The sequence below is a fragment of the Anser anser genome (genome assembly GCF_964211835.1).
Source record: "Anser anser genome assembly, chromosome: 24".
NCBI classification, from domain to species: Eukaryota; Metazoa; Chordata; class Aves; order Anseriformes; family Anatidae; genus Anser; species Anser anser.
In genome coordinates this window covers 3,640,902-3,663,912 of record NC_139745.1, presented here as the reverse complement: position 1 = coordinate 3,663,912, position 23,011 = coordinate 3,640,902, and the positions used below count along the sequence as shown (strand labels likewise).

The 23,011-nt window shown below is 52.9% G+C and overlaps 1 protein-coding gene across 5 annotated transcripts in view; it reads left to right on the top strand.

Annotated features, from left to right (window-relative positions):
• The window catches only part of PHACTR4 (phosphatase and actin regulator 4), a 64,074-nt gene that overhangs the window by 7,018 nt on the left and 34,045 nt on the right, over positions 1–23,011 (top strand). For 2 of the 5 annotated variants that reach the window (XM_083809921.1, XM_083809922.1), the window contains exon 2: positions 16,597–16,643. In XM_083809921.1, coding sequence (XP_083666047.1) covers positions 16,628–16,643 — 16 coding nt within the window. In that variant the 5' untranslated portion in view covers positions 16,597–16,627. Of the gene's footprint in view, positions 1–1,588; positions 5,814–10,389; positions 10,510–16,596; positions 16,644–18,195; positions 18,267–23,011 lie in introns of those variants that run through there. The other 3 variants (XM_083809925.1, XM_083809924.1, XM_083809923.1) reach the window with 3 other exon arrangements.

Sequence of the window (23,011 nt, the reverse complement as noted above, 5' to 3'; positions counted from 1 at the left end):
TAAGTCCGGCAACGTGGATGGGTAACTGCTGCTGTGGTTTGGCTGAATCAGCGGCGTTCGAGCAGTTGCTTCTTCGTCTGCACCGCGTCCAAACGCGTGTTGGCCATTGGGAACGTGCTTCTAAAGGTTGAGCTCTGTGCTTATTTTTTTTTTATTTTTATTTATTGCTTTGCCAGGTTTCACACTGGACTTATCTGCCCGTGGGTATTGTTTTCTGTGTTGTTTCTTTACGGGGGAGGATTTTTCTGAGCTTTGCTAGTGTAATAAGAGCGAGTTTGCCTTGATTATTCTGTAAATTATTGCTACTCGCGGCAAGTGGTATTTATAAAACTGTTGTGCTGTGTTTCAGTGTGGAAAGGGAGGTGGCGGGAGAAACTACAAGACATCTGTTTTCCTTTCATATAAATGGTGTAGGTGACGCTCTTGCATGGAGAGAGCAGCAGTCCTTGAATAAACACTGGATATGTTAACATTTCTAACGAGCAAATTTATGGGTACTCTCTTCTTTTGGAGGCTTTGTTCTGATTTGAGAGCAGCGGTCTCTGGGGAAAATGAAACCTCTCTTTAAATCCACTTTGTTCAGCCCTTAGACTGGGACCTGCTGGTAAGCCAGGCCATCTTCCCCCAGCCTTCCTGTGGCCCTTAAACCAAGCAGCCCAGAAGGCGAGGAGAGTTAAAGGTTTGTGGGACCTCAGTAAAGCTGCAGGTCCACAGCTGCTGCGGTTTTGGCCCACGGTGCTGGGGGTCCCGTGGGCTGCCCCCAGCGCCTGCAACGCCGGTCTGCGCCCCGCTGCTGGGCGCTTCCGTGTCGGCCGAGGCGTACCTTTGTTTCAGGTAGCTGATTCATGGCCCTGTGTGTTTAATCACGGTTTCTATAGCAGTGAAATCTTTAACGAGAGGGTGGAGTTCGCTTGCAGTTCATTGCGGGTTTTGGGTGAATATTGTGGCTGATTCGTGGAAGGTTTCTGCTGATCAGTGATTTTTATAGGACTAATGGTGTAGGATGTTCTGTGTTCGTGGTGCGTTAAGCACGAGCATTTCTTCAGTTTTCGTACTGCGCTGCCTTGCTAAGGAAATGCAGGAGGAGGATTCCTTCTGTTGGTGTGAGAAGTTTGGCTTCCCACCTTCTGATTATCAGTCAAGGTAGCAGAACCGCTGGATCACACGTGGGTGGATGGTGCCGCGTCCTTCCAGCACTCCCCACAAATTGTTCCTTCGGGCTTTGGCATTATGCAGTCCCTTCTGTTGGCTCATGCGCTGTCAGGGCACTCTTTACAACTTCTGTTTAACCCCACCTTCCTGAAAACCTCAAACTCCTAGGTGTTCCCAAGGTGACTTTGCTGCGGAGGCAATTCGAGCCTTCATTCTTAGTGCCAGGAGCAAGGATTTTGGTTTGCATAATGAAGATAACGTGGAGGATAGGGTTTCTTTGTATATTTAAAGCTGTGCGTCGTCTTGCTCTCGTGTCCTGGCAAAATATGGTGCGTCATGGAGCTTATATTGCAGTGTTGGTCCGCGAGAAGTGCTTTAGCCAAATGTGTCCTCAGGAGCTGGCTGGCCGTGCTAGCAGCGAGTCGGGCTTCAACAAAAAATTGTTAATTTAAAAATTCTATGAGTTCTATGAAAACCTCATCTTGAAGCTGGCATTAGCAGTCGCTCTGGAGGAAGCATGACAGCTTGTGCTGTTGTTTGCCTGCACCACTGTCCACTCTGTGCATCCTCGCTTCCCTTTTGAGCTTGGGTGCTGTAGAAGCAAACAAGCGGAGCCTTCTGGTCCCAGCTTCAGGTTCTGAAGTGGCATGGGACTTGCCTCTGACAGCGAGGGCAGCTGAAATGGGCATGTGTTGGGAGAGGATTTGTGTCTGCGTGAATCAGAACCGGTGAATTGTAAAGAGTCTGCCAGAGACGCTGGTTAAAAATCCTGGTGCTCAACCGCGTGCAAGGTTCACCGGCGGCAGGCTGACTTTTGCCCGTGTCTCATGGGTGTATTGGGTTAAATGGCTGTTTGTAAGCGCCGGCAAAGCAGTCGGGGTATTTGGCACGTGGGGAGGTGCGTGCCAGCAGGCTGCTCAGTGCTTCCCTTTGTGGAGTGGCTGTGGGCAGCCTTCCGTGCCTGTTCCTTGCGGTTTCAGGTGCAGAGAGGCTTTGCCCGCTGCTCGGAGGCGTTGCAGGTAACGCAGAGGTCCCAGTTTATTTGCCTGTTCGGATCGTGTTAAAGGGAGAACCGCACTTTGAGTTCTGCTTGTAGTAGTTGGGGCATGAGATCTTCTAAAACTGCATTTGTGGAGCTTTCTCACAGTGCAGGCCTGAGTCTTAAATTCAGCATCCCCACAAGCTCTGTCTTCAAGAATAATTACTTGCTAGAAAGCTGTACTTCGGGAAGCCTCTAATAGGGCTGCCATGTGTAGCAATGGCCATTTGCCTGCGTTTAAAGTAGCCGGCGCGGGGTGCAATGTTTGCTGTCATTTAGGGAGCTTGGCTAACAGTTTCATTTCAATGTTCTTCTGGCTTTTAAGCAGATTGGGTAGATTTTGTGAGCCTGGGGTCGTTCAGTCAGGTGAGACCCTGCTGTTTGGACGGGATGAAGTAGTAGCGATGTGTGTGATTCGTAAGAGCGAGTCTACCCTGAAGAGCACGTAGGGCGCCACAAGCAGAATGAGGAAGATTTCCCAGCCTCTGGTGCTTATTGTACTCGGTGTTTGTGGCAAAGCACACCAGGAATCTCCTCCTGCGATGACTTTTCCCCTCAGCAAAGCCAGCAGGCCCTGCCGTGAATCCCTGCAGGCCGTGGGGCCTGCGCTGGTGGCCGTGAGGGAGGCGGGAGGCCGGCCCCCACTTCAGCATTTTATTGCCCATTCTCAGGGCTATCGCTTCCTTTGCGAAGGGGTTATTTCCTTCCTGTGCTGTGGTGCTGGATGGGAGGAGGGCACACAAAGTGACGGCCTGTGGGGGTGTTGGGGGCAGGTCGCACCTCAGCCCGACCCGGACCCGCTCCATCAGCCACAGGCCCCACACTCAGAGGGGTGTTAGGGGATGGGAGTTTAATTGCCCTGAGTGTTCGAGCTGTTTTGGGGCTGGAGCACTGCTGGTGTATGTCGTGGTCCCTTATCAACGTGGTTTTGTTAGGCAGGCTCTGCTGTGAGGCTGTGTGTCCCAGGCCCCTGCGGGACAAGGGCTGTGCTGGAAGCGGAGCGGGGCTCCTGCATGGCGCTGCCGGCCGGCTGGAATCTGGAAATGCCTTTAATTGTGAGGGTAGCAGGTGGCTTTTCCACCGCCATTTATTCCAGCGTCGAGTGGGGTTTTGTTGCTGGCTGCTCCGAGGAAATGGGAGCAATGAGGGGCAGAAGGAACTGGTTGAACTGGAATCCCAGTCCTGCCGGCCTTGGGCTGGGAGCTTGCTCAGGGAAGCGTTTCAAAACCTGGGGCTGGCATCGGTCGGCACCGCAGGGTTTTGCTCCGCAGCACATTGGGAGGGTTTAATGGTGTAGCTTTGTAGCAGGGACCTCAAATCATCTTACAAACGTGAGCAAACAAATCCTGTTTTGTCAAAATCGTGGATGCTCGGGGGTATCCAGCTTCGACAGGCATGGCTTGGTCTGAGTGGCGCAAACGGCACGGAAAGGTAGGGCTGGCACCTTGATGCGGAAAGGGTGAATGGAGGAGCAGGCAGGATCCGATGGTTCACAGCAGGTTTTTTCGAGCCTGTTTGTGGTGCTGGGAGCCTTGCTGCCCTCCTGCCTTGGTCTTATCCCTTCTCTGGGACCGCAAGTGACATGCTTCAGTGCCAGACCTCTGTTTTGGGCTGCAGCTGTGTAAACACCTAAAACTGCTCCACGTAGAGAAGAAGAGGCCCTATGTATTCACTCCTTTCCCTTATACTGGAACAAGTGTTTGTGGGCCATGTGACAAACAAATTGAGGAACTGAATTGGATTAAAACCAGCTGTTTCTTCAGCAGGCTGGTTTTGGCTGGGGTCAGCTGCTCCATGAGCTTCCTGATGCCAGCGGAGAGGAGGGCGGGCAGAGCTGCTCCCTGCAGCCGAGTCTGACACCACGGCTCCTTCTGCATGAGGCGTTGGGGGGGTTCAGGTGTGGTTTCTCTGGCCTGTTTTTGGCTGTGCCTGGTTGTCCTCACCTGGTGCTTGCATATTGACTCGTGCTGCTCCCTCGAAGAAGCTTTTGTGTTCAGTTGTTTCTCCAGCTTTGTTTTGAGCTCAAGCTGACCGGCAGTCCGTGATGCTGCAGGCATGGAGGAGCTGAGCTGAACTCTGTAGGGTTCAGGTGGTTGGCTATGGGGGCTCCTCGGGGCTGGTAGTTCTTGTGGGAAGCCTGTTCTTTGCTTTGGGTCACACACGTGAATGCTTCCTCCTGTCAAAAAGCTTATTTTGTCCCAAATTCAGTAGTATGTTACATTATGAGGACATCAGAGAAGTTGGGGTGCTGTGGCTCTTTGCTGCAGATACAGGAATGGGACACAAAGACCACCTTAGTTTGTGCTGTGGCAAAAGCTGCCTGCAGCTTGACTCTGCAGCAAGATGGTTAATATCCAGAGCTAACCTGAGACCAAAGGGGAACCAACTGAAGAAACTGGCCACTCCATTCCCTTTGGTTGTTAAAATGAGGATGGAGCTGGGGAGGTGTTGCAGTCGAGCAGCCTGAGCTCATCCCTGCGGCTCCATCACCCATCCCAGGGACAGGTGAGGCCATACAGGAGCGGTTCCAGGCCCCAGCAAACGGCCCTACATCGCCCGCAGAGCGTGTGCCTGGCAGCTGTCCCCACAGACCTGCGTGCTGCCCGCTGGGATGTGCGAGTGCACGCGTGTTCGCTTGGGTCCCAATGAAAGCCACGGTAGGTTTGTGTTCCTTTGGGTGTGGGTGTTTTACAGCTCGCCCGATTCCGGAGTGGCTGCGCGGTGCTGTTACCCAGCTGCTGGCTGTAAGCTGTGTGTCCAAACACTGCTGTATGTAGACACCTCTTTAAGAACCGGAGTGTTCCCCGCACGGAGTCATTTAGGAAGTGTCCATGTATAGGCAAACCCCGGAGCTGGCTGACAAGCACCCTCTGGCCTCAAGTGAATTGCATCATCTGTCCGGCTGATGTCAGAGGAAGGATACCGACCGGTCCTGAAGGCTGCTGTGAGCGTCAGTAATTGACGGAGGAGGCCTGCGAAGGAGGCTCAGGATGGATCAAGCTGCAGTTCCTTTTTACAGTGAGATAGCCAGTCCTCGATGACCTGTTCTTACTGCAGACTGAGCTTCCCTTTAACAAACCTGTAGCCGTAGGTTGGTGTCATCTGTGCAAATGCAACCGTTTCTTTGTCCGTGTCCTTTCAGCACAGCTTGGCTCTGTGTTTGGAAGCTCGGAGCGATGCGCTGGGTGTTGAAGGCAGCAAGGCTGGTGAGCTGGGAGGGCTGGGACCGAGCCGCTTATCTCACATAGCAGAGCTATGCGGCAAGGCTGCTGAATGCGTGCCCTGGCGCGTGTGCCAGGGCCGGTGTACGTGTGGGAGAGGGCTGCCGGCAGCCGGGCGCTGGGATCTGTTCCTTAGAAGGGCACGGGGCCGGGGTAGGGATGGAGAGGTGCTGAGCCCCACGTACGTCCGGCGGTGCTGCACGCGAGCAGGACACGCTGTGCTACCTCCCCGGAGCTAAGAGCATCGCCTCGGAAGCATGGGCCGTGCTGAAACATCTTTCTTCTTTTTCAAATGGGAAATTTCACCACCTGCTGCCTTCTGCTAGAACTGACCCCGAGAGGTGTGTTTTGCAGGAGTAATGTCAGCTTTCGATTAAAATGGAGCCGTTCCCCAGCTGTAGGTAAGGACGCAATCCTAACCTGTCTTCAACATCTTTTTACGTTTCTAGAAACGCTCTCAGTTTATACGTGTGACTTCCAGATATGCATGCAGCCTTCTACCTCCTGGAGCTCGCTCAGAGCTGCCTTTGAAGTCTTGAAAGCAGAGTAAAGTGGGTTTAGTTTCTCTAGTTTGTATGGGTCAGCACGGATTTAGGTCCCACTAGGGTTAACATCTCTTACAAAATGCAATATGGAAGAGGCATATTGAGTGGCCACATCCTTCGATTTCACTCCTTTTTTTACAATTTCACTCCTTTTTTACATACTGGATTGTACTGATAGACCGAGTCTCTTCCCTTCTTGATACTCGTCGGGAGCGCTGCTGGAGGCGGAGGGCTTGGGGTACTTGTGCAACCATTCCTCGTGCTGGCACCTATCAAGAGGCCGTGTTTGTTGAGCAAACCAGCAGTTTCTGGGCTGGCTGATAGCTGTGCTGGGGAGTGTGGGGGGGGTCAGCGTGTTAACGAACCTGCTCCGATGTCCAAGGACGCAGCATTCGAACAGAACAAAAAGGCTGAACCCGGCGTTTGAGAGAGGTCACCAGAAAGGCACAGCTTCCAGCTCATTTTTAAGGATTTTTCCCCGTATAGATCTGGATTTTAACTCTCGTGTGAAGCTCCTGACATGCAGTCACCGACGTTGCCTCGTGCCCACCATGAGAGGCGTACGTAATTCTCGCTCAGCTCTTGGATCTCGCCGAGGTGAGGTGAGCCAGCCGGGTGTGCGGGGCAGTCCTGTGCCTCCGCTGGGCTCCTGCCTGCAGGCACCGCCTGGGATCGGCGTGGGTTTGTAGCCCTTGTTACGGTGGAAGGTCCTTTTGTGGCCGAGAAGAAGCAGTGGTTAGTTTGCTTGAGCTTTTACCGCAGCTAAATGGCTGGAAGTTGGCCTTTCTGAGCTGGGGTGGGTGAAGTGGCAGCAGGAGGAAGCATTCCAGTTCATGGGGGGGTTTCAGGAGGGTGTCGCTGCTTCTGTGCATCAATTCTGCAACTGTCCCGAGCCTTGGTGAACATATCAGGCCAAAACCTGCGGCAGGTCTGGAAGGAGAATGGCCGAGTGTGAATTAGCGGCGGGGTTGATCCCTTTCCGAGGCTGCTTGGAGGAGCGCTACGAAAGGCACCGCTCCTCCCCACGATCAGAATCAGCTCAGGGCATGTAATTAGCACAGTCCTCATGTAAATGTCATTAGTGCTTCGTAAACTTTGTGCACGGTGGTGAGAATGGCAAATGATTTTTTTTTTTTTTTTAAAGGGAATGTTCCTGCTCAGAAACTTTATGGGCTTATTTTCACGATGGGATGCCTTCCTGCCCGTACTGGTGTTTTAAAGGGTTTGGCAGATGAGTAATGGGAATTTGTCTGTTTTCCCTGTTATGGTTGGGGCACCTTTTATTGGAGCTGGAGCTGAGGAACACAAGCAGAATAAATTATGTGGGGAGGGCTTCTGTAAGGAAATGTCGTCTCTTAATCAGAAATAATTAAATTCTATAATCAGATAATTAAATCAGAAATAATTGAATTGTTGTATTGAGATTGGGAAGGAAAAAGAAGGCTGAACTACAAACTCCACCTGAACTGTTTAAAACGCTGAACCAAAAAATGTGATTTAAGGTTGCTGCGGACGTGGTGGTGATGTGATTGCAGAGTGCCCGTGCGGAGGGCAGGGGTTCAGTCCCAAGCACCCGAGCTGTGTCCAGGTCAGGAGCGCTGACTCGATGTTCAAATCAGTGAAGATACTGACACGGCGCAGGTTTTGGGTGCATTTTTTTTTTTTCAAGAAGTGCAAACGTTGTTGTCTTTCAGTGGGGAATTTGTTCAGAGGTGCCTCTCTTGTGTTCTTGATTGCTCACCGGTAGGAGCTCAGGGTTTCACCAGCACCCCGTGGGTTGCTTTTCCTGGAATGCAGTCGGGTGTGCGGTGGTGGTGAGGGTGCTTGCAGTGTCTCGGGGAGGATTTGGCATCAGCAAATGCCCAGCAGCAGCTCCTGACTCGAATGCTGGCTTTTTCTGAAGCTCAGGTGAGCTGCTCGGGATAGGGGAGATGCTCCTCAGTGTTTAGTCTTTCTTTTCAGGTCCCAGCACTGCTCCTTCCCTGATACGATGCAGGATTGCCGGCAGGGAGCATCAGGCTTCAGCTTTGGGGCTGTGTCTCTGCTTGCTGACGTTTATGTGAGAGCTTGGCAGTGGCTAAACTAATTCCAGTTGCTTCTCGGGCAAAAAGAAACACTTCGCAAGCTAGCCTTGCGATGGCTGAGCTGAAGAACAGCCTCATTTTGGGGAGGAAATGGTGGTTGCAAATGAAATCTCCTACCCAGTCATAATTACGGGGGCATTACCGCAGCATTAGCTTGTGCTCAGCTATTTTGTTTTCACTGAGAGCTTGACGAAAATGGAAACCACAAAACTAAGGCAAAGGTGATTTATGTTGTATCCCAGAAGCCAGAGGTAAGTAACCCTTCATTACGTGCCTTTTGGGCGCGTGTCCTAGTGGTGTGCACGACGAGGGCAGGCCCTTGGCTGCACGCCATGACGGGAGGCTTGCCTTGCTCCGACATCCCAACGGGCTCACTCCCGTGCTCCGTGGCCAGCAACTGCAAGCAGGGAGCTGGATTCGTGCTCTTGGTAGCGTTTGTCAGTTTAAAATGGGCTTTGTTGACTGGGTTCTTTGAGGAGGCCCTGCTGGGCTGTAAGAGCAGCTCTTGCTGCTTGGAGAGCTGCAGGCTTCCTTGGGAACAGGGAAACCTTTTTGCTGAATCCGTGCTGCATGCGGCGCCGAGCCCGAGTGGACGTGACGGGTATCGCTGCTTTGTCTTCTGCAGCAGGGGGTGAGGTTCTTCGTTGGTTCCTGTGCAGATTCAAAAAGCCAAGTGGGAGATGTTAAAAACAGGGGAAAATGGGACTTCACATACGGTTCATTCGTTAGGAGTTGGACTTGATGATCCTTGTGGGTCCCTTCCAACTCAGGGTATTCTATAATACGTTTGGGCGGCAGGTACATTTATTTCTATCACAAAGTCGCTGTCACAAGCCTGCTTTGTGGTATTGGGTCTAGCTCCCCGTGGGCTGTCCCGGGCTTGTGGGCTGTGCAGGTTCCTCACCTCGCAGGCAGGACTCCTGTCGCTTCCAGTTGCATTTGCACTTCTCTAAGGATAACGTAGATCCGTGCTTTTTGGAGTAAATCGGCGTTCCCTGCGAGGCGAGGTACGAGAAGGAGGTCCAGCGTGAGCAGGTATGCACTGATCACGAAGGCATTTTAATTTGTTGGGCCCTGCTGTGCCGGGACGGGTTGTGGGACACAGTGGGAAGGTTCCAGCTGCGGAGCTGAACCCAGCTGCAGGACGAGCAGGGGCTGGAGCCCTCCTCCAGCCACGTCTGCACCACGTCTGCTCCCCCGAAAAGCCGGGTTGGTGGTTTGGGGAATGCAACAAGCTGGGAAAGATCTGGGAGAAAAGGAAGGCTTGTGTTGGTGGCCGGTGTTTAGGGTGGTTTAAGGCGGTCAGGCTGAAGCCTGCCTTTTGGGTGTGAAACCGAAATGCTCAATGTTTATGCTGCATGTTGGCTTATACATTTTCGGGGGGGGAAATTCAAGACTTGGTTCTGAATATCCACAGGCCTGAGGCATAGGGACCGTGCTCCTGAATGCCTTCCCTTTACGCTGGTGTAGCCCCCTCCGAAAGATGAATGGGATGCCGGGCGTTTCCCGGTCTCCCATGTGCTTCCTATTACTGCACTAATTAAATTTATACAGGCCTTGCTCTGCTGCAGAAACCGAGGCTGGTATTTTTGGAGCTATTGAGGCATGCTATGCTAGCTCAAGCAGTGATGCTATTGCTCCTGATATGGGACTGCTGTACTTGAGAATTCAGTGTGTCATCTTGCGTGTTTTGAAAAGCCGAAAGAAATAGTATGTACGGCCTAGGTTTGGGGCAAATCAGCTGTATTTGAAATATTTATTGGCTTTTGCCTGCAGCATGCTGAGGCAGGTGCTGGTGAGCGGGTTCGTTTCCTTCAGCCCCACTGCAAAAGCGAGTCGGGCAGCTGGAGAACCGGGGTCCGCTGTGGGAGCTGCTCTGAACACCTCGGCTCTTCTCCTCCTCTCCTTTCGGGGTGCCCGGATTTGTCAGGGTGCGAGCAGAACGTGAGAATTGCCATCTTCACCGTCCAAATTTATTAACACACGTTTTGCTAATTTGTGTGTGTTGGTAGATTTTTAAGTCCTGGGTGATGGTGTTGTGGATGACCAGAACGTCTTTGATATCCTGCTTTTAATTACATCTAGCTCGGTCCCCTGGCTTTTTTCTTATAAATTTCTGCTCCGGGTTGCCTTTAGTTCCCATCTCAGGTCTCTGCAAATGGGTCGTCTTGTTCAGTCTGCCATGATTGTGTGTACGTCTTCCTCTAATTTATGGAAGAGGTTTTTGCAGCAGGACTGTTCGGCGGCCGTGGGGCAGTTTCTGAGCGAGGTGGTCAAGTGCTAGGTGTGCCCGCCAGCCAGAACCTTGTCTTCTAGGAAACTTCTCCAAGCTGTATTGCTAAACGTTGGACAGACAGAGGGGATGGGGCACTAAATACCAGCTGCACACAGACGCGTGGTGACCTGCAGGTGATGAGCACATCCGTCAAGGCTTCTAGGGAGACTTCCACCTCTACTCAACAGCAGAGGTAAAGCTGAAGTTTTACGGCTCGGCTGTCAGCCAGGAGTCCAGAGGGGACACTCTCTTGCTCTCGGTGGCTTAGGGCTTGCGTTTTTGGGGAGGTCGATCAAGGAATAACCATGCCTTGCTGCCTCCCTTTGGATGCTCTCATTCCTCTCTCGGCTTCCCCAGTACGTATGGGCGCTCGTGCAGGAATGAGAGCATCTTCCCTCTGTGCTAATCAGCCGTTCTGCTTTAATTTTACACTGCCTTTGTCAGGGAGATAATTTTGGTCGAGGCGAGCCCTTCAGCTGCTTCAAGGACAGCGCGCGGGGAAGCTGCTCTGCCCTGTTCCTGCTGCAGGCTTTTTCCCCGAGCGCATCCACACCTCCAGGGCCGCTGATCGGCTGCCAGGAGGTCTGGAGGCGAATCGGTGTTTGCTGTTCTGCTAGCTAAATAGAAATAGCGTTTGTCACTGGGAGCTGGCTCGGAAGTAACGCCGCGTTCGACTCGGTGCCATGCGTTCTTACAGGCTCCTGGCTTTTTGTTTCAGGCTTGGTAAACATGGCTTGCTCGGTGAACTGAGACGCCTGGGAGAGGCTGGAGGGGGCTTTTTTGAGAGTTTGTGAGCTGTTTCGAGTAGAACAATGGAAAAACTCGGCTGTTTGGCACGTTAGCTGAGTAGGCTGGCCAGGTGGGAGTCCTGTTTGGGAGTTTTCTTTTCTTTTTGACGTGCTTTATGATGGAAATTATGCTGTTTTGAAGAAGGGGAAACTGAGGCACAGGCAGACAAACGCCTTGTCTGAGGCCGAGCGCTGTTCTGCAGCAGAGCTGCAAGTGCTCAGTGCTCTGCACAGCGTGCTGATGAGCATGAGGGTTCACAAAGTGAGCCGTAAAAGTGATGAAAGAGGTGAAAAAAGCCCCTGGCCGAGCACACCTCGCAGCCACAGAGGACTCAGCTCCCTTCCCTTCCAAAATCCACGCTGGTAACGTTATATTACTGTGCCACCCACAGGCAGCTGCCACGCTGCGGAAAAATATTTGCTGTTTAGGTGGGGAACCCGTTATTAAATGCAGTATCTGCGATGGAAAGCTGCTGGTTTCATTTGCTGTGTCACCTGCTCTATTTAGATTTCACAAAACTAGTTATTCGAGTATTCTATTTAAATTGCATTTACAGCTGTTATACCTCCGAATTTTCCCTCTCTTCCCGTTATGCTTGTCGCTTCTTCTACAAAATCTTTTTCTTTCTGCTCAGCAGCCGCCGTATTTCGCTTTTCAGCAAGCGGAGAGATGCACGCCGTGCTCCAGGTCGCAGGGCTGGGACCCCTGTGAAGACAGGGAAGCTGCAGGACCGCTAATTATTGGAGCAATGAACCGTGCTCGTTGACGCGTTGCCAGCTCGGGCTGTGAGAACAACTTGGCTTAATCTGTGTCACTTTATTGAGTGGGAATATTCTGATTTACCTCCAGGATGCAGGGGAGTTGACCTCCCCTCCGCTCTGTCTGTGATTTGCATGGAACAAACTGGGTCAGCGGAGGCTGCTCGGAGGATTTTGAAAGCAGCGTTTTGTAGCAAATGGTGTTGAAACGATGATAATTGAAGGACATGAGCAAAGCAAGAGGTTTTGTAGGTGGAGATAATTTGTTACTAGATGAAGTCAGAAAAACAGACGAGCGTTTTGGTTTCTCCTGACCTGCAGAAGGGCTCGTGCATCTCCTCCTGTCTGTCCTGCTTGGTCCAACAAGAGGTTGGAGCTCCCCTCACACCTTGGCTTTAATTTATAGTAGTGCACTTGGTGTGCTTGATCTGTTCTTTTTTTTTTTTTTTGCTGGCATGCAGAAACCGTGTGCCAGAAGAATTTCCCTTGTGATATTTAAACTCTTCTGCACCCGTGCTATAAGCTGCCCCTTGGGAGAGCCGCTCTGTGCAGCTGAGTTATTTCGCTTTGTAGAAAAGAATTTTAATATTGTTTACCATGCTCTTAATCTTACGGCTGGCGGATAAATTGAGTCACGTTAGCCCTTCCTCTGAGGACTTCATGGGGCTTCACGGGCAGCATACCCGTAGTATTAGGTGGAGTTATCTCAGCTTTGCAAAAATCCTCTCATCTGTCTTCCCGGAATGAGTAATTGATGGATGAGAGAATGAAATGTTGTTTCTTTCAGTGCATTTATAAAAAAGGATGGGCAACCAGATCTGGTGGTGCAGTCGGTAAGGTTTTGGTGTAAGCCCAGCCACAAACATTTCTGAAAGGCCGGGCTCGATGCCCTGAAAAAAGTCCTTCTGGGGGCTTGGTTTGAGTAACATTTGGTGAGCCAGGGTCTGAGGCTCAGGACCTGCCCCGACTGATGAGCAGGCTGCTCGGTGCCAGCCTCAGTCTGCCGGCCAGCGCTGTGCTTGGTGTCCCCGTGTCTGTCTGTCTGTCTGTCCGTCAGCTCCTGCGAGTCCCCTGCGGGTCTCGGCTGTCCTCGGGTCCAGGGGGACCCGCTCTGCGGTGCGCATTTCACAGACACGGCCGCGAAGCAGGGACGGAGCTGGCGTTCTGAGTCCGGCTCGTGTTTCATTTATTGTCTGCCTTTTTCCAGCGGCACACCGGGTCACAAGAAAGCGTCTTCTGGGAGGTCGGCGAGCGAGCTTGGGTTCACTTCGTGGGCGCTAGCTAATGGGCTGCGCTAACGCCAGACCCTGGTCCTCAGGCTAGTCGGTGCTTATTAACGCCTCCCTTTCCCTCTCCCCTGCTAATGGGGACAGCTCAGGACCGTTAGGAGAGCATCCTGTCCCTCCCCCACACCCTTTTTCTTTTTTTTTTTTTCCAAGCAGCCTCCGGTTTTGTCTCATTACAGTCAGAGCCCTGTGGTAGCTGCCCAGCTGCTGTCTGGGGCTGAGGACTGGTGATTTAGAGCTGAGCCAGCACGGAAACTGGCTTCGCACGCCCAAGGCGAGCCTGCAGGGAGGCGCCGCGGAGAGGCAGCGTGCCACTTCGCGTTGGAGGAGCTGTCAGTTCTGTACTTTAGCCGGGGGGGGGGGGGGAAGCAGCCCACGCTGGCTTGGTTTTAGACTTTTTGAAACATCCCGTCGTCGTCCGAAAGAAGGCATTTGGTGTTAGTGGAGGAGACGGGCAGCGCTAGATCAGAAAGGCCTGGGAGGGGAGCGGTGCAGCTAACGAGCTTCGCTGCGAAGGCATCCGAAAGCGCGCAGCGGCCGAGGGCTCTGGGCAAGGCTTGCTGCAAATGAGAACACAAAGTGGGTGAGCTGTGATCAGCAAAGCCGCCCTGCCTGGCTCGCCCCAGGCTGGAAAAACGCGGTGCCGCGGCGTGCAGCTTGGCAGCGACTCGGGGTCTGGAGCCGGGGGTGTCAGGGTCCTGCCCCAGCCCGTGGTGTGCTCCTGCGGGCGGTTTGGTTTGCACCCGGGGCGGCCCTGCCTGTGTGCAGGGCAGCTGGAGCAAGGAGCAGCGACGTGCACGGAGATCCGGACCCCGCACTGCTGCGGGACTGCACGCGGTGGAGCTGAGCACGAGGGCAGAGCTGGGGCCAGCCCCGTTCCCTGCTTTTCCAAGAAGAAATGGGGCAGAGAGCGGCTCAGAAAGCACCGCAGCACTGCTGCGAAGCCGTCCTCCTCTATTGTGTGGGGATTAGCTGCTGAGCTGGAAAAAAGCCATCACCTTGCTGTCGCGAGTTCAGAGATGGGTCAATGGAACAAGAATATGTTCTTAGGTTGGTACAAAGAGCTTAAAAAAAAAAAAAAGGGGGGCAATGTGTTTGAACTAGTGAGCCAGACAAAGGCTGTGCTCCTGCTGGTCAGGGTGCCGAGGGGCAGGCGAAGCAGCGCGGGCATCGACAGCAGTGGCAGGAGCTGTGCTGGGAGCACGTGGCTCGCTGGGGCAGGGGAGCCTCACGCAGCTGCCGAGGGAACAGCCGAGCGCTCGAGAACACGAATAATCGGTGGACCTGTACCACGGGTGGTGCTCAAAGAACTGCAAAATCCAGGTTTTCTCATGCTTACGTACCCACAGGCTTCGGGGAGGAGGGGGAACGCCTGACAGTAGGGGCTAGCAGTGGCTTTGTGTTCTGCAGGCGGGGTGTCTCAGATGCCTCTTGCAGAGCAGTTCCCAAATTGGCCTCTGCAGGTTAGCGTTGGCATCAGGGCGTGCGCTGCTCGCGCCGGGGCCCGGGTGGGCAAGCGCCTGTTCCCTAGCGAGGCAGAGCCGCGTGTCCCTGCTTTGGCAGCCTTGTGGAAACACTGGGAGCCCTGCCGCCGCTCGCTCTAGCCTCGCACTTTGCCTCTGCTGTGCCTTTTAAGCTGGTTCTGTTAACAAGCAGCTGAGTGGCCGCAGCGCTGCGCTGAGAGCATCCCTCCCGGTACGGGCGGAGGTGCTTGCAGCCGCGCCGGCAGGCGATGACAGATGTCCTTGGTGCGTACAGCCGGTGTCCGGCGGCGAGCGGGCTGCCAGCGTTAGTATTCCAGGCACAAACATGCCCCTTGTAATATGCAAAGCTCAGCGCAGCCTGTGCAGGAATGCCCTTGAAAGGCAAATTAAAGCGAACTCCCCGGTGGCTTCGGGGCAGTAGGAGGGCTGCTGTCATCTGCGCTGAGGTTAACGTAGGCTTTGAGGTGTCTGCTTTTGTTTCTCTCCTGCTTTCCCTTCCTGACGGGGCAGGGAGGGAGACCTGGCCTGCAAACACCCCGTGCAGTGGAGCTGCTCTAAGGGGGAGGTTTGGTCTGTGTGCAGGTGCTGGTTTGATATCTGCAAAAACCTTTGTGCTCTTCTGCCTTCGGTGGGGAGCCTTCGGTCTGGTTTTTGCACGTGGTGTCCTTGTTGATGCAGGCTTCAGGATAGCTGTTATCCATAACACGTGAGTTAGCCCTATTTTAATGGTGTTAATGGGTTAAGCTTTAGGGATTTTCGGGGTGTTTCCCGAGGAACTTCAGCACAACCCACCTCCGAAGTGGCCATATGATGCTCTTGGGTGCCCGACCCGCTGCCCCTCTCCGCACGGACAGCGCTTCTCCTTGCAAAGCCGTTCAAAAGCTGTGCTTGCCAGCGACGTTTTGAGCATTAATTAATCGATATCGAGGCGCTCTCCCCGTCGCAGAATGCTGTTCCGGCTGCAGCAGAGAAGTAGCCCGGAGCGCGGCTGCCTGATCAAAAGAAGCCTCTCGCCCACGCAGCTCAGCAGAGCGAAGCCCCAAAGCCCTGCTGGCGCCGGCTTGTTCAGAGGCACCTCCAGCGGGGCCGTGCTGGGGTTGTCTCTCCTCTGCCACCGCCGCCGTGGGAGCCAGCACGTGCTGGGAGCTCGGCTGGTTATCGGCTGGAGGTGACTCCGGCCCGTTAGCTCCAGCAGCGGGGCCGTGCCAAGGTGCTGAGCCCTCCTGGGCTTCGTGGTGAAGGGTTGGGCTGAAAGAGGCTACGGACAGAGCTCTTTCCCAAGCCCCCCGTGCTGCGCCTGCTGACGTTTCTTGGTTTTGTTGTCTTAATTTGAGCGTCAGGCTCCCCAGGACAGGAGCTCCCTCGTTCTGAAATGCTGAATGTGTTTTTATGGTGCTGCACACGTATATCAGAATCGAGATGTCTCCTGATTTCCCCAAAATTAGTTCCTCTTGCACCTCATTTCAGAAGTTTCTCCAAAGAAAAGCTGGGTTTGCTACTAACCCTGGTTCCTCCTCCTTATCCTCTTTCCCCGGTACATTCAGATCTGTCTTGACATTACATGAGCTCTGCAATACTTCTGCGCACGTGCTGTTCTGTTTTTGCTAGATAAGCATTAGCTGTTCCCTTTTACGGGAAGCACACATCCTTTCGAGGAGGCAGACGTGATTTTTTTTTCCCTGGGAGGGAAGGTTTGATGCTTTGCAGATGTCACACCTTGCCTTTGTTTCACTTTTCTTTCCCATTCACTACATGCGTGCTCAGAGGCTGCTGACGTCTTCAGAGAGGGGTGCAGGCACCACGCTCTTGTTCCTAGTTTGCTGGGGCAGGACTTCTGCTCTGGGTTCTCTGCCTGTCAGTTACGTGTGGGCTGAGCAGAGCTGGTAGGGAAGTGAAATGAAACCCAGGCTTTGGTCACGCTTGGAAATTAAATTTGTCTCAATTTTGTTTCCTGTTTTTGCAGGAATTGCTCAGAAAGCTAGTGTGCAAGAGGAATGGAAGAGAACACCGGTGAGTACTTAGGTGTCTTACCGACAGGTCTTGTCGACCTGTTCTTTCTTCGTTTGCTAAGTACTGTAATGAACCTTGTTATTTTAAACTTCATGGCTTTAATTCAAATGTAGACGATGATTAGAAAATGAGATCGTTTGGCAGATGCATCAGTTGCAACTCTACCGCAGTAGTGGTGCGGATCAGAACCGATCAAAGCTGCGTACTGTACATCTGGAAGATCTTTTTTGAAATCTCCCATCTGTGAAAGCTGGAATACAAGTTTCTTGAATATCCCGAGCTCTTGAAAACAAATAACATCCCCTTTCTGAATAGGTAGGAGGCTAGAAGTTCTGAGTTGGCATGTGATTTGAACGAGGCACGTGGCAAGCCAGAAAGAAGGCTCAGCTCACGGTAGTTCCTGATTTCTTTCTGAATTTATTTCCCTAGGCTGCTCTGTCTTGCAGAAGATGTGAGATTTTTTAAATTAAAATTTGGCTTTAAAGCTCTTGCTTTAGGCACTGCCTACTACTTGACCTGAGGCAAGCAAACTCCTTGCTGTGAGGTTTAACTGAGGCAAGCAAGCATTTAGCTGCAACTAAAACTGGTGGAGTTTTGGCTTAAAGAATGCTTCTATGACTTTTCCGACTGTTTGCCTAACGTGGTGGTGGAAGGCACTGGTTGTACAGCCGTTTTTTCCTCTACCATTGAAGTGGGATTTGCATGAAAGCTCTTGCCTGCCCCGTGGGAAGCCGGTCTCCATGAAGCGTGTTAACCTCGCATCTTGCGGACCGCGTTGGGGCAGTTGGTGAAACCTACCTGACTTGTGAGGAAGTGCAGCTGCGTGACCACAACTATTATTTCTAGATTACTCCTCTGCAGTCAGGTGATGCCATCCTTAAAACGTGAGAGTTGACGTACTCGTCAGCAGCGGGGGGTGCTCGGCGTGGCGGGTCTACCAGCCTGTCCGCGGAAGGCTCGGTTTTGACTCACACAACAGCTCCGAGCCAAGCGCATGTGCATAAAAACACGTCAGGCTTATAATCCTGGTGGCAGGAATTGCTGCTGTGGCCTCTAATTGTTAGCCTGGAAGGTGCACATTCAATTTGTGGTGGTTGCTTTTCCCTTACGGTTTGCTTGTGGCAAACTGAGCCCAGCTGCTGCCTTACTGGGGGAGGCGGGTGAAGGGAGCACGGTGCTGGCAGCCGAAGCAGCGGCTGCGGAGATGACAGCTCCCCGCTCAACCCCAGGATGTGGGGTTGGAGCCTCTCGAGGTTCCTGGGAGCTCCGACTCCTGATTTGAGCAGTGCTGGTGGCCTGGGATGGGAAAGGCCTCGTGTCCTGTTCGCATCATGCCAGCTGAAGTAGAGCTGCCTCCCCTCTCCCTCTGAATTCAGCTGTGAGGGTTGAGGATGGAGCATCTGTGCTTGGTCTTTGCATGCACAGACACCTCGCACAGCTGGCTGTGGAGCTTGGTGGTGTTAGTGCTGGGAGCTAAGAGCCCCACGTTAAAGGCAGTATAAACAGATGGGTCTCTTATTACTATTTTTTTTTAAATCACTTTGCTTTTAAGGATGCTCATTCTCCAAGTGCTGCTAAGCTCAGGACTCCTGGCTTGTTCCGGGCACTGAGGCTGGAGATGAGGTAAGGCGGAGCTGCGTGCAGGAGCTGCGCTCAAGTCCATGCCCTTTGTTCCTTCAAAGCCTGGTGCTTTTTGATGTCTTGCTGTCCTTAACTGGTTGTATATTAACTGCACTCACAATGCTGCATGGCTGGCTTTTGTTTTAACTGCATTGGCGCGTGTTCAGAGCTGGTGTGCTTCGAATGGCCACTGGGACTGCACAGTCGAGCATAAATCCTTTTTAGCTGTCAGGCTTCACTAGCCATGGGTGGGTGGGGGAGCTCCTCCTTGGCTGGCTGCCCTGGCTAATTAAAAATGAAATTTGCTGTTGTCTTCAGATTTTAATTCACGCTCATCCCTGAAGACCAGTAGGAGCATGGTCTCCGGGCAGCTGCAGTGAAGTTTCGGAGCTTGTTTACACACAGTTATTTTAGAACAGGCATGCAACTTAAAAATTTGCTCTCAACCCAGCCACGGGTTACTTCTCCAAGTAGAGAGAAGAGCGTACAGAAACTTCTTGCAAGCCTTGGGCCGTGGCCCTGAGCAGCTGCCTACAGTTTGTTACCACGTCGGTGATGTGGATGCGCATGCGTCGTGCAGCCAGGGCAGCATCAGGTGGCTGAGTTTGTCTCTTGTGCTGGGCTAAGCAAAACGAAATTACTTCGCTGTCGGCTGCGCCTGTGTGACCGGCACCGGCTAAGCGGATGCATGAACTACGTAGGTGATCGGCCTGAGCCTCCGGCTACCGAGCAGTGCCGTGAGACCCGCTGGAGGCAGAAGAAATGTTGGAGTGGTAGGAGCGGGGAGGTGGTGGCGGGGGGCTCGGTGGCAGCGTGAAGTCGGGGCACAGCGGGGCAGTGTGCTGCCCCCAGCCCCATGGGCGGCGGGAGGATGGAGGTCGGCGAGAGGAATAAATGAGTTGTAAATAGACGCCACGTGTCGGCCGTTTCTCCTCTTTCTGAGGTCCCACCTACGCAAGTGATCTGCTGAAGGGAAATATCCCTGGAACATTGCACCCCGTTCAGATCCTTCCTGTCGGAGTGGTGAGGCTGAAGGATCGCGCTCTATTTTCAGAGCGCGTTTCTGCTGCTGCACTCGCTGCCCACACTGCCCAGACCCCTCCTGGAGACTGCTCTGCTCTTAGGCCGCCCTGAACTAAGCTTCAGCCTTTTTCTTAGTGGAGGGATCATCTTCAGAGGCAGCATCCCATCTGCCTGTAAGTCGTGAGACCTTAAAAAGCAAATATATGAAGTGGAAACTTCGTGCCTGGCGGGACAAGCCTCACCTTATGCCCGTGGTTCCTCGAAAGCAGAGGTGTTGGAGCGACCTGATGAAGAAAGGGGCCTGCAGCTCACTCGTGGTGTCTGAGCTGAGCATTCCTGAGCTGCCATCGGGGAGCGCGGCGCTGCCTTTTTCCATAGCAAGCTTTTGCTCTTGGGTCCCTTTAGCTCCTGTGCTTCAGTGCTCCCTTTACAATTTCTGCTCGTGGCCGCTGACTTCATCTGCGGGTACTGGGATAAACCTTGTGGTGGGTTCCCTAAAAGGTCTGAAATCTGTGTGGGACAACTGTGAAGAGTCCTGGGAGCCAGCAGAGCAGCCTTCTGCACCCACAGGCTCCTGCCCAAAGCTGCTTCTATTATAGAACAACACTTGAGATATTAAATTTATGGATGCCTTAAGAGTCTTCTGCAGTTATTTCTTTATTCAAGGTTGACTTTCATCACCTTATCTCCTGCTGTGCTACTTTTTCCCAATTCTTTCCCTACTAAAAATAGGAAATACTCTTCAAGTCCTTAACCTCTGTGCAAACAAAGAAGTAATTTGTTTTAGCGTCTAAGCTGACTTCTGGGCTACGTGCCTCATAAGGAAACCAGTGTGACACGAATCTGCTACTTTTGGACACTCAGACTCCAAATATAGCCTGAGGAAAGGAAGGGGGGCTCGAAATGTGAATATTTCTATTGCGCTAGCTGTGCTGCTTGGTCCTGACAGAACGCGCGGCTGGCTTCCCAATTCCCATTTTTATCCCTAAAAACGAGAGCAGTGCCATGGGATACTCCGAGGTTCAAAGCCCTGGTGGAAACGAGTGCGTGATCATTGCACGTGCATAGGTAACAGGTTTTTAGATCGCTTCTGATCCAAAGCACGCCTGTGGAAGCGGTGCTTTGTAGTAGGGTACATCCATTGCTGCCAACTTTTAGCAACCCAGCTCTATCAGAAGCAGCTTGAGATCAAAACCAAGCGTCAAGCTATCCCGGGGCTGCATCGCCCGAGCGGGTTCTGGCACTGCTGCCTTCGATGCTCAGAAGGGGTGGATGCTTTGGTAAAGGCTTGCTGCTGGGAGCCTGTCCCAAGGCGCTTTAAGCACCGGCTTCCAGCAGCCTGCTGCACTGGGATCCGAAACAACCCTTCGCTTTCATACCTGGGACGTGTGGGTTCCCTCCTGCCCCGTCCCCCTGCTGCTGCTCGTCCCTGGCCCGAGGAGCTGGGCATCTCCTCCCAGTGGGGACCTGGGAGTGAGCAGAAGGCTTCGGCCTGGCAAAGTCTGCTCAGGGAAAACAAAACCTGCTCGGGAAAACCAGTTTTCTGCTTCCGCGCCGAAGGTGTCCGCCAAGCGGCGTTCTCCTCGCCGTTCCTTTGTTTATGGAGCCTTTTGTTTTTAGCAGCACGGCCGAGGGAGTGGCTGCTGGGATGGAAAATGTTTTCCTTGTGGGCTCAGCTTGAATCCAGGGAGAGAGATCGTGAGCGTGAGTCCCCACCTGGCGACTCCGGCGCGGATCAGCTGCTGGCGGCGGAGACGAGGACTTTGCCAGCTGCAGGTGGAGCTGCCTGCATGGGATGGGCCCTAAACCCGCAGCCCTGAGCGGGGTCGGCTGCCGTGGGGCTGGGGCTGAGGGAAGTGCCTGCTGCCGTCGGTGCCTTCTGTGCTGCAAGGCTTCAGAGCTCCAGGGCGCCCACTCCGGTCCCTTGGGCGCCTTTCCAGAAGGGAACGGTCCACGCGGGGGCAGGCAGGGCACTCGGTGTCCTTTGCAGCCTCTGAAGGACTCGGAGCAGGGCTGGGGAGCGGCTGGGTGGGAATCCTCTCGTGGTGACAAAGCCTCAGCTGGAGCCGAGCTGCTTCGAGGCTGCCGCCAGGACAGGCGTTTAACTAGCCGCTTGGTAGCATTTAGGGAAAAAATTGTCAAATGTACGCTTTTGTGTTGAACTAAAGTGATTTGGTGACGTGGTTCCTAGTTTAAACGAGGCTGCTGGAGGCAGCGTTTGTTTTTTTTCTGGTTTCGATCTGCAGAGTCGAGCACAGAATGTTGCAGTGTTAGTGCTTCCCTGTCAGAGCTCTGAGGGCTGCCAGAGAAAACCAGTTAATGCTGACTAGCCAGTGGAAATGTCTTTGTAACGTCTGTTTCACAGCAAAAGAGCAGATTTTCTTCCAGGAAGACGCATGAGCTACGATTCCCCCATGAGATCCTACAAATTATATATACGGCGACGTAACTGTCTTGTGCAGCACAGTAGAAGAGACAGCGATCAGAGCGGCTGAGATGAAACAAGATTAAACATCGAACTGCAACGGAAGGAGGCTGTGCTGCAAGCAGGGCCAGAAAGGGAGAGTCCTGCTGGTCTTTAGCCACATTTACTGGAGGGCTGCACTGGTCTCGCTGGAGACCCCTGGACTTCTAAGCAAGGTGCAGTACAGAACACTCTCTAACCTACCCGAGAGCGTTATCCTAAGTAAGGAGGGCACTTGACACGTTAGGAAAGTCCTTTGGGACACAATCCTGACAGTCTTTTGTTCTTGAATTTGCAATGGACATTCAGGTTCTTAGTGCAAATCAGGTGCTGAGTGCTGTCAGGGTGCCTGGGGCAATTCGTGCCGTGCTGGTGCTGTTCTGCCTCCTGCGTTTGCAAGGGATTCAGATCAGCTATCCACCTCCTGGTTGGCTTGGCACTTAAAAATTATTAATAATAATAATAATAATAAAAAAAAATATGCCCAGGAATTCCCCCTCTGAACAATCAGAGGATCCCAAACTCTTGCCTCATCTCTCTGCGACTCCAAGCCAAGAGTTTCACAGATTTTTTGCTGACCGTCCGGAGACCTGGTAACTCTGGCACTCCATTTCGAGTGGCTTCTGAAGCTGTTGTAGTAAACGGGCACGTGGCTTCTGCAGATAGCTCTGCCTGGAGGAAAGCAGCATTAATTTTGGTGGTTTTGTGGTTTGGGGCCCAAGCTGCGGATGTGCTGGGAGGGAGATCCTTTGGCTTAAGGGCTGGCTGGAGCGAGATAGGGGCGAAGTGCTGGGTGAGAAATGCTGGACCCGCTGGAGCGCTCTGCGATGGAGCTGAGCAGTCTTACTCCTGGTATTAAGAGATAAGACCTTGTAGGGCGTGTAATCAATCCTCCGGATGATTCAGGCCGACTCGCTGTGAAATAGTGAATGTGGAGGTATTGTGGTTCAGTAAGTAGGGCACCGAGCAGAAGTGTTAGATTGCGAGAGTTTCTAGTTTTCATTTTCAGCCTGGACCTTAAATTCACCTTGCCCTCTGGAACATTGTTTTCCGTGAGTCCTCGGGGGAGACCTCAGTAGCGGGTTTTATTGGGGCTGGGGATAGGAGAAGCCTGCCTGGAACCAGAGGGAAGTGGGTTTAGTTTAAATGAAGTGATTTTTATTATGACTGTTTCTCTTGGGTCGCACAGCAGCAATGTGTCCGTGCTGAATGGCAAAGCTGGCTTGGAAAAAAACCCCAAACACCAGTGCTCAGTGGTGTC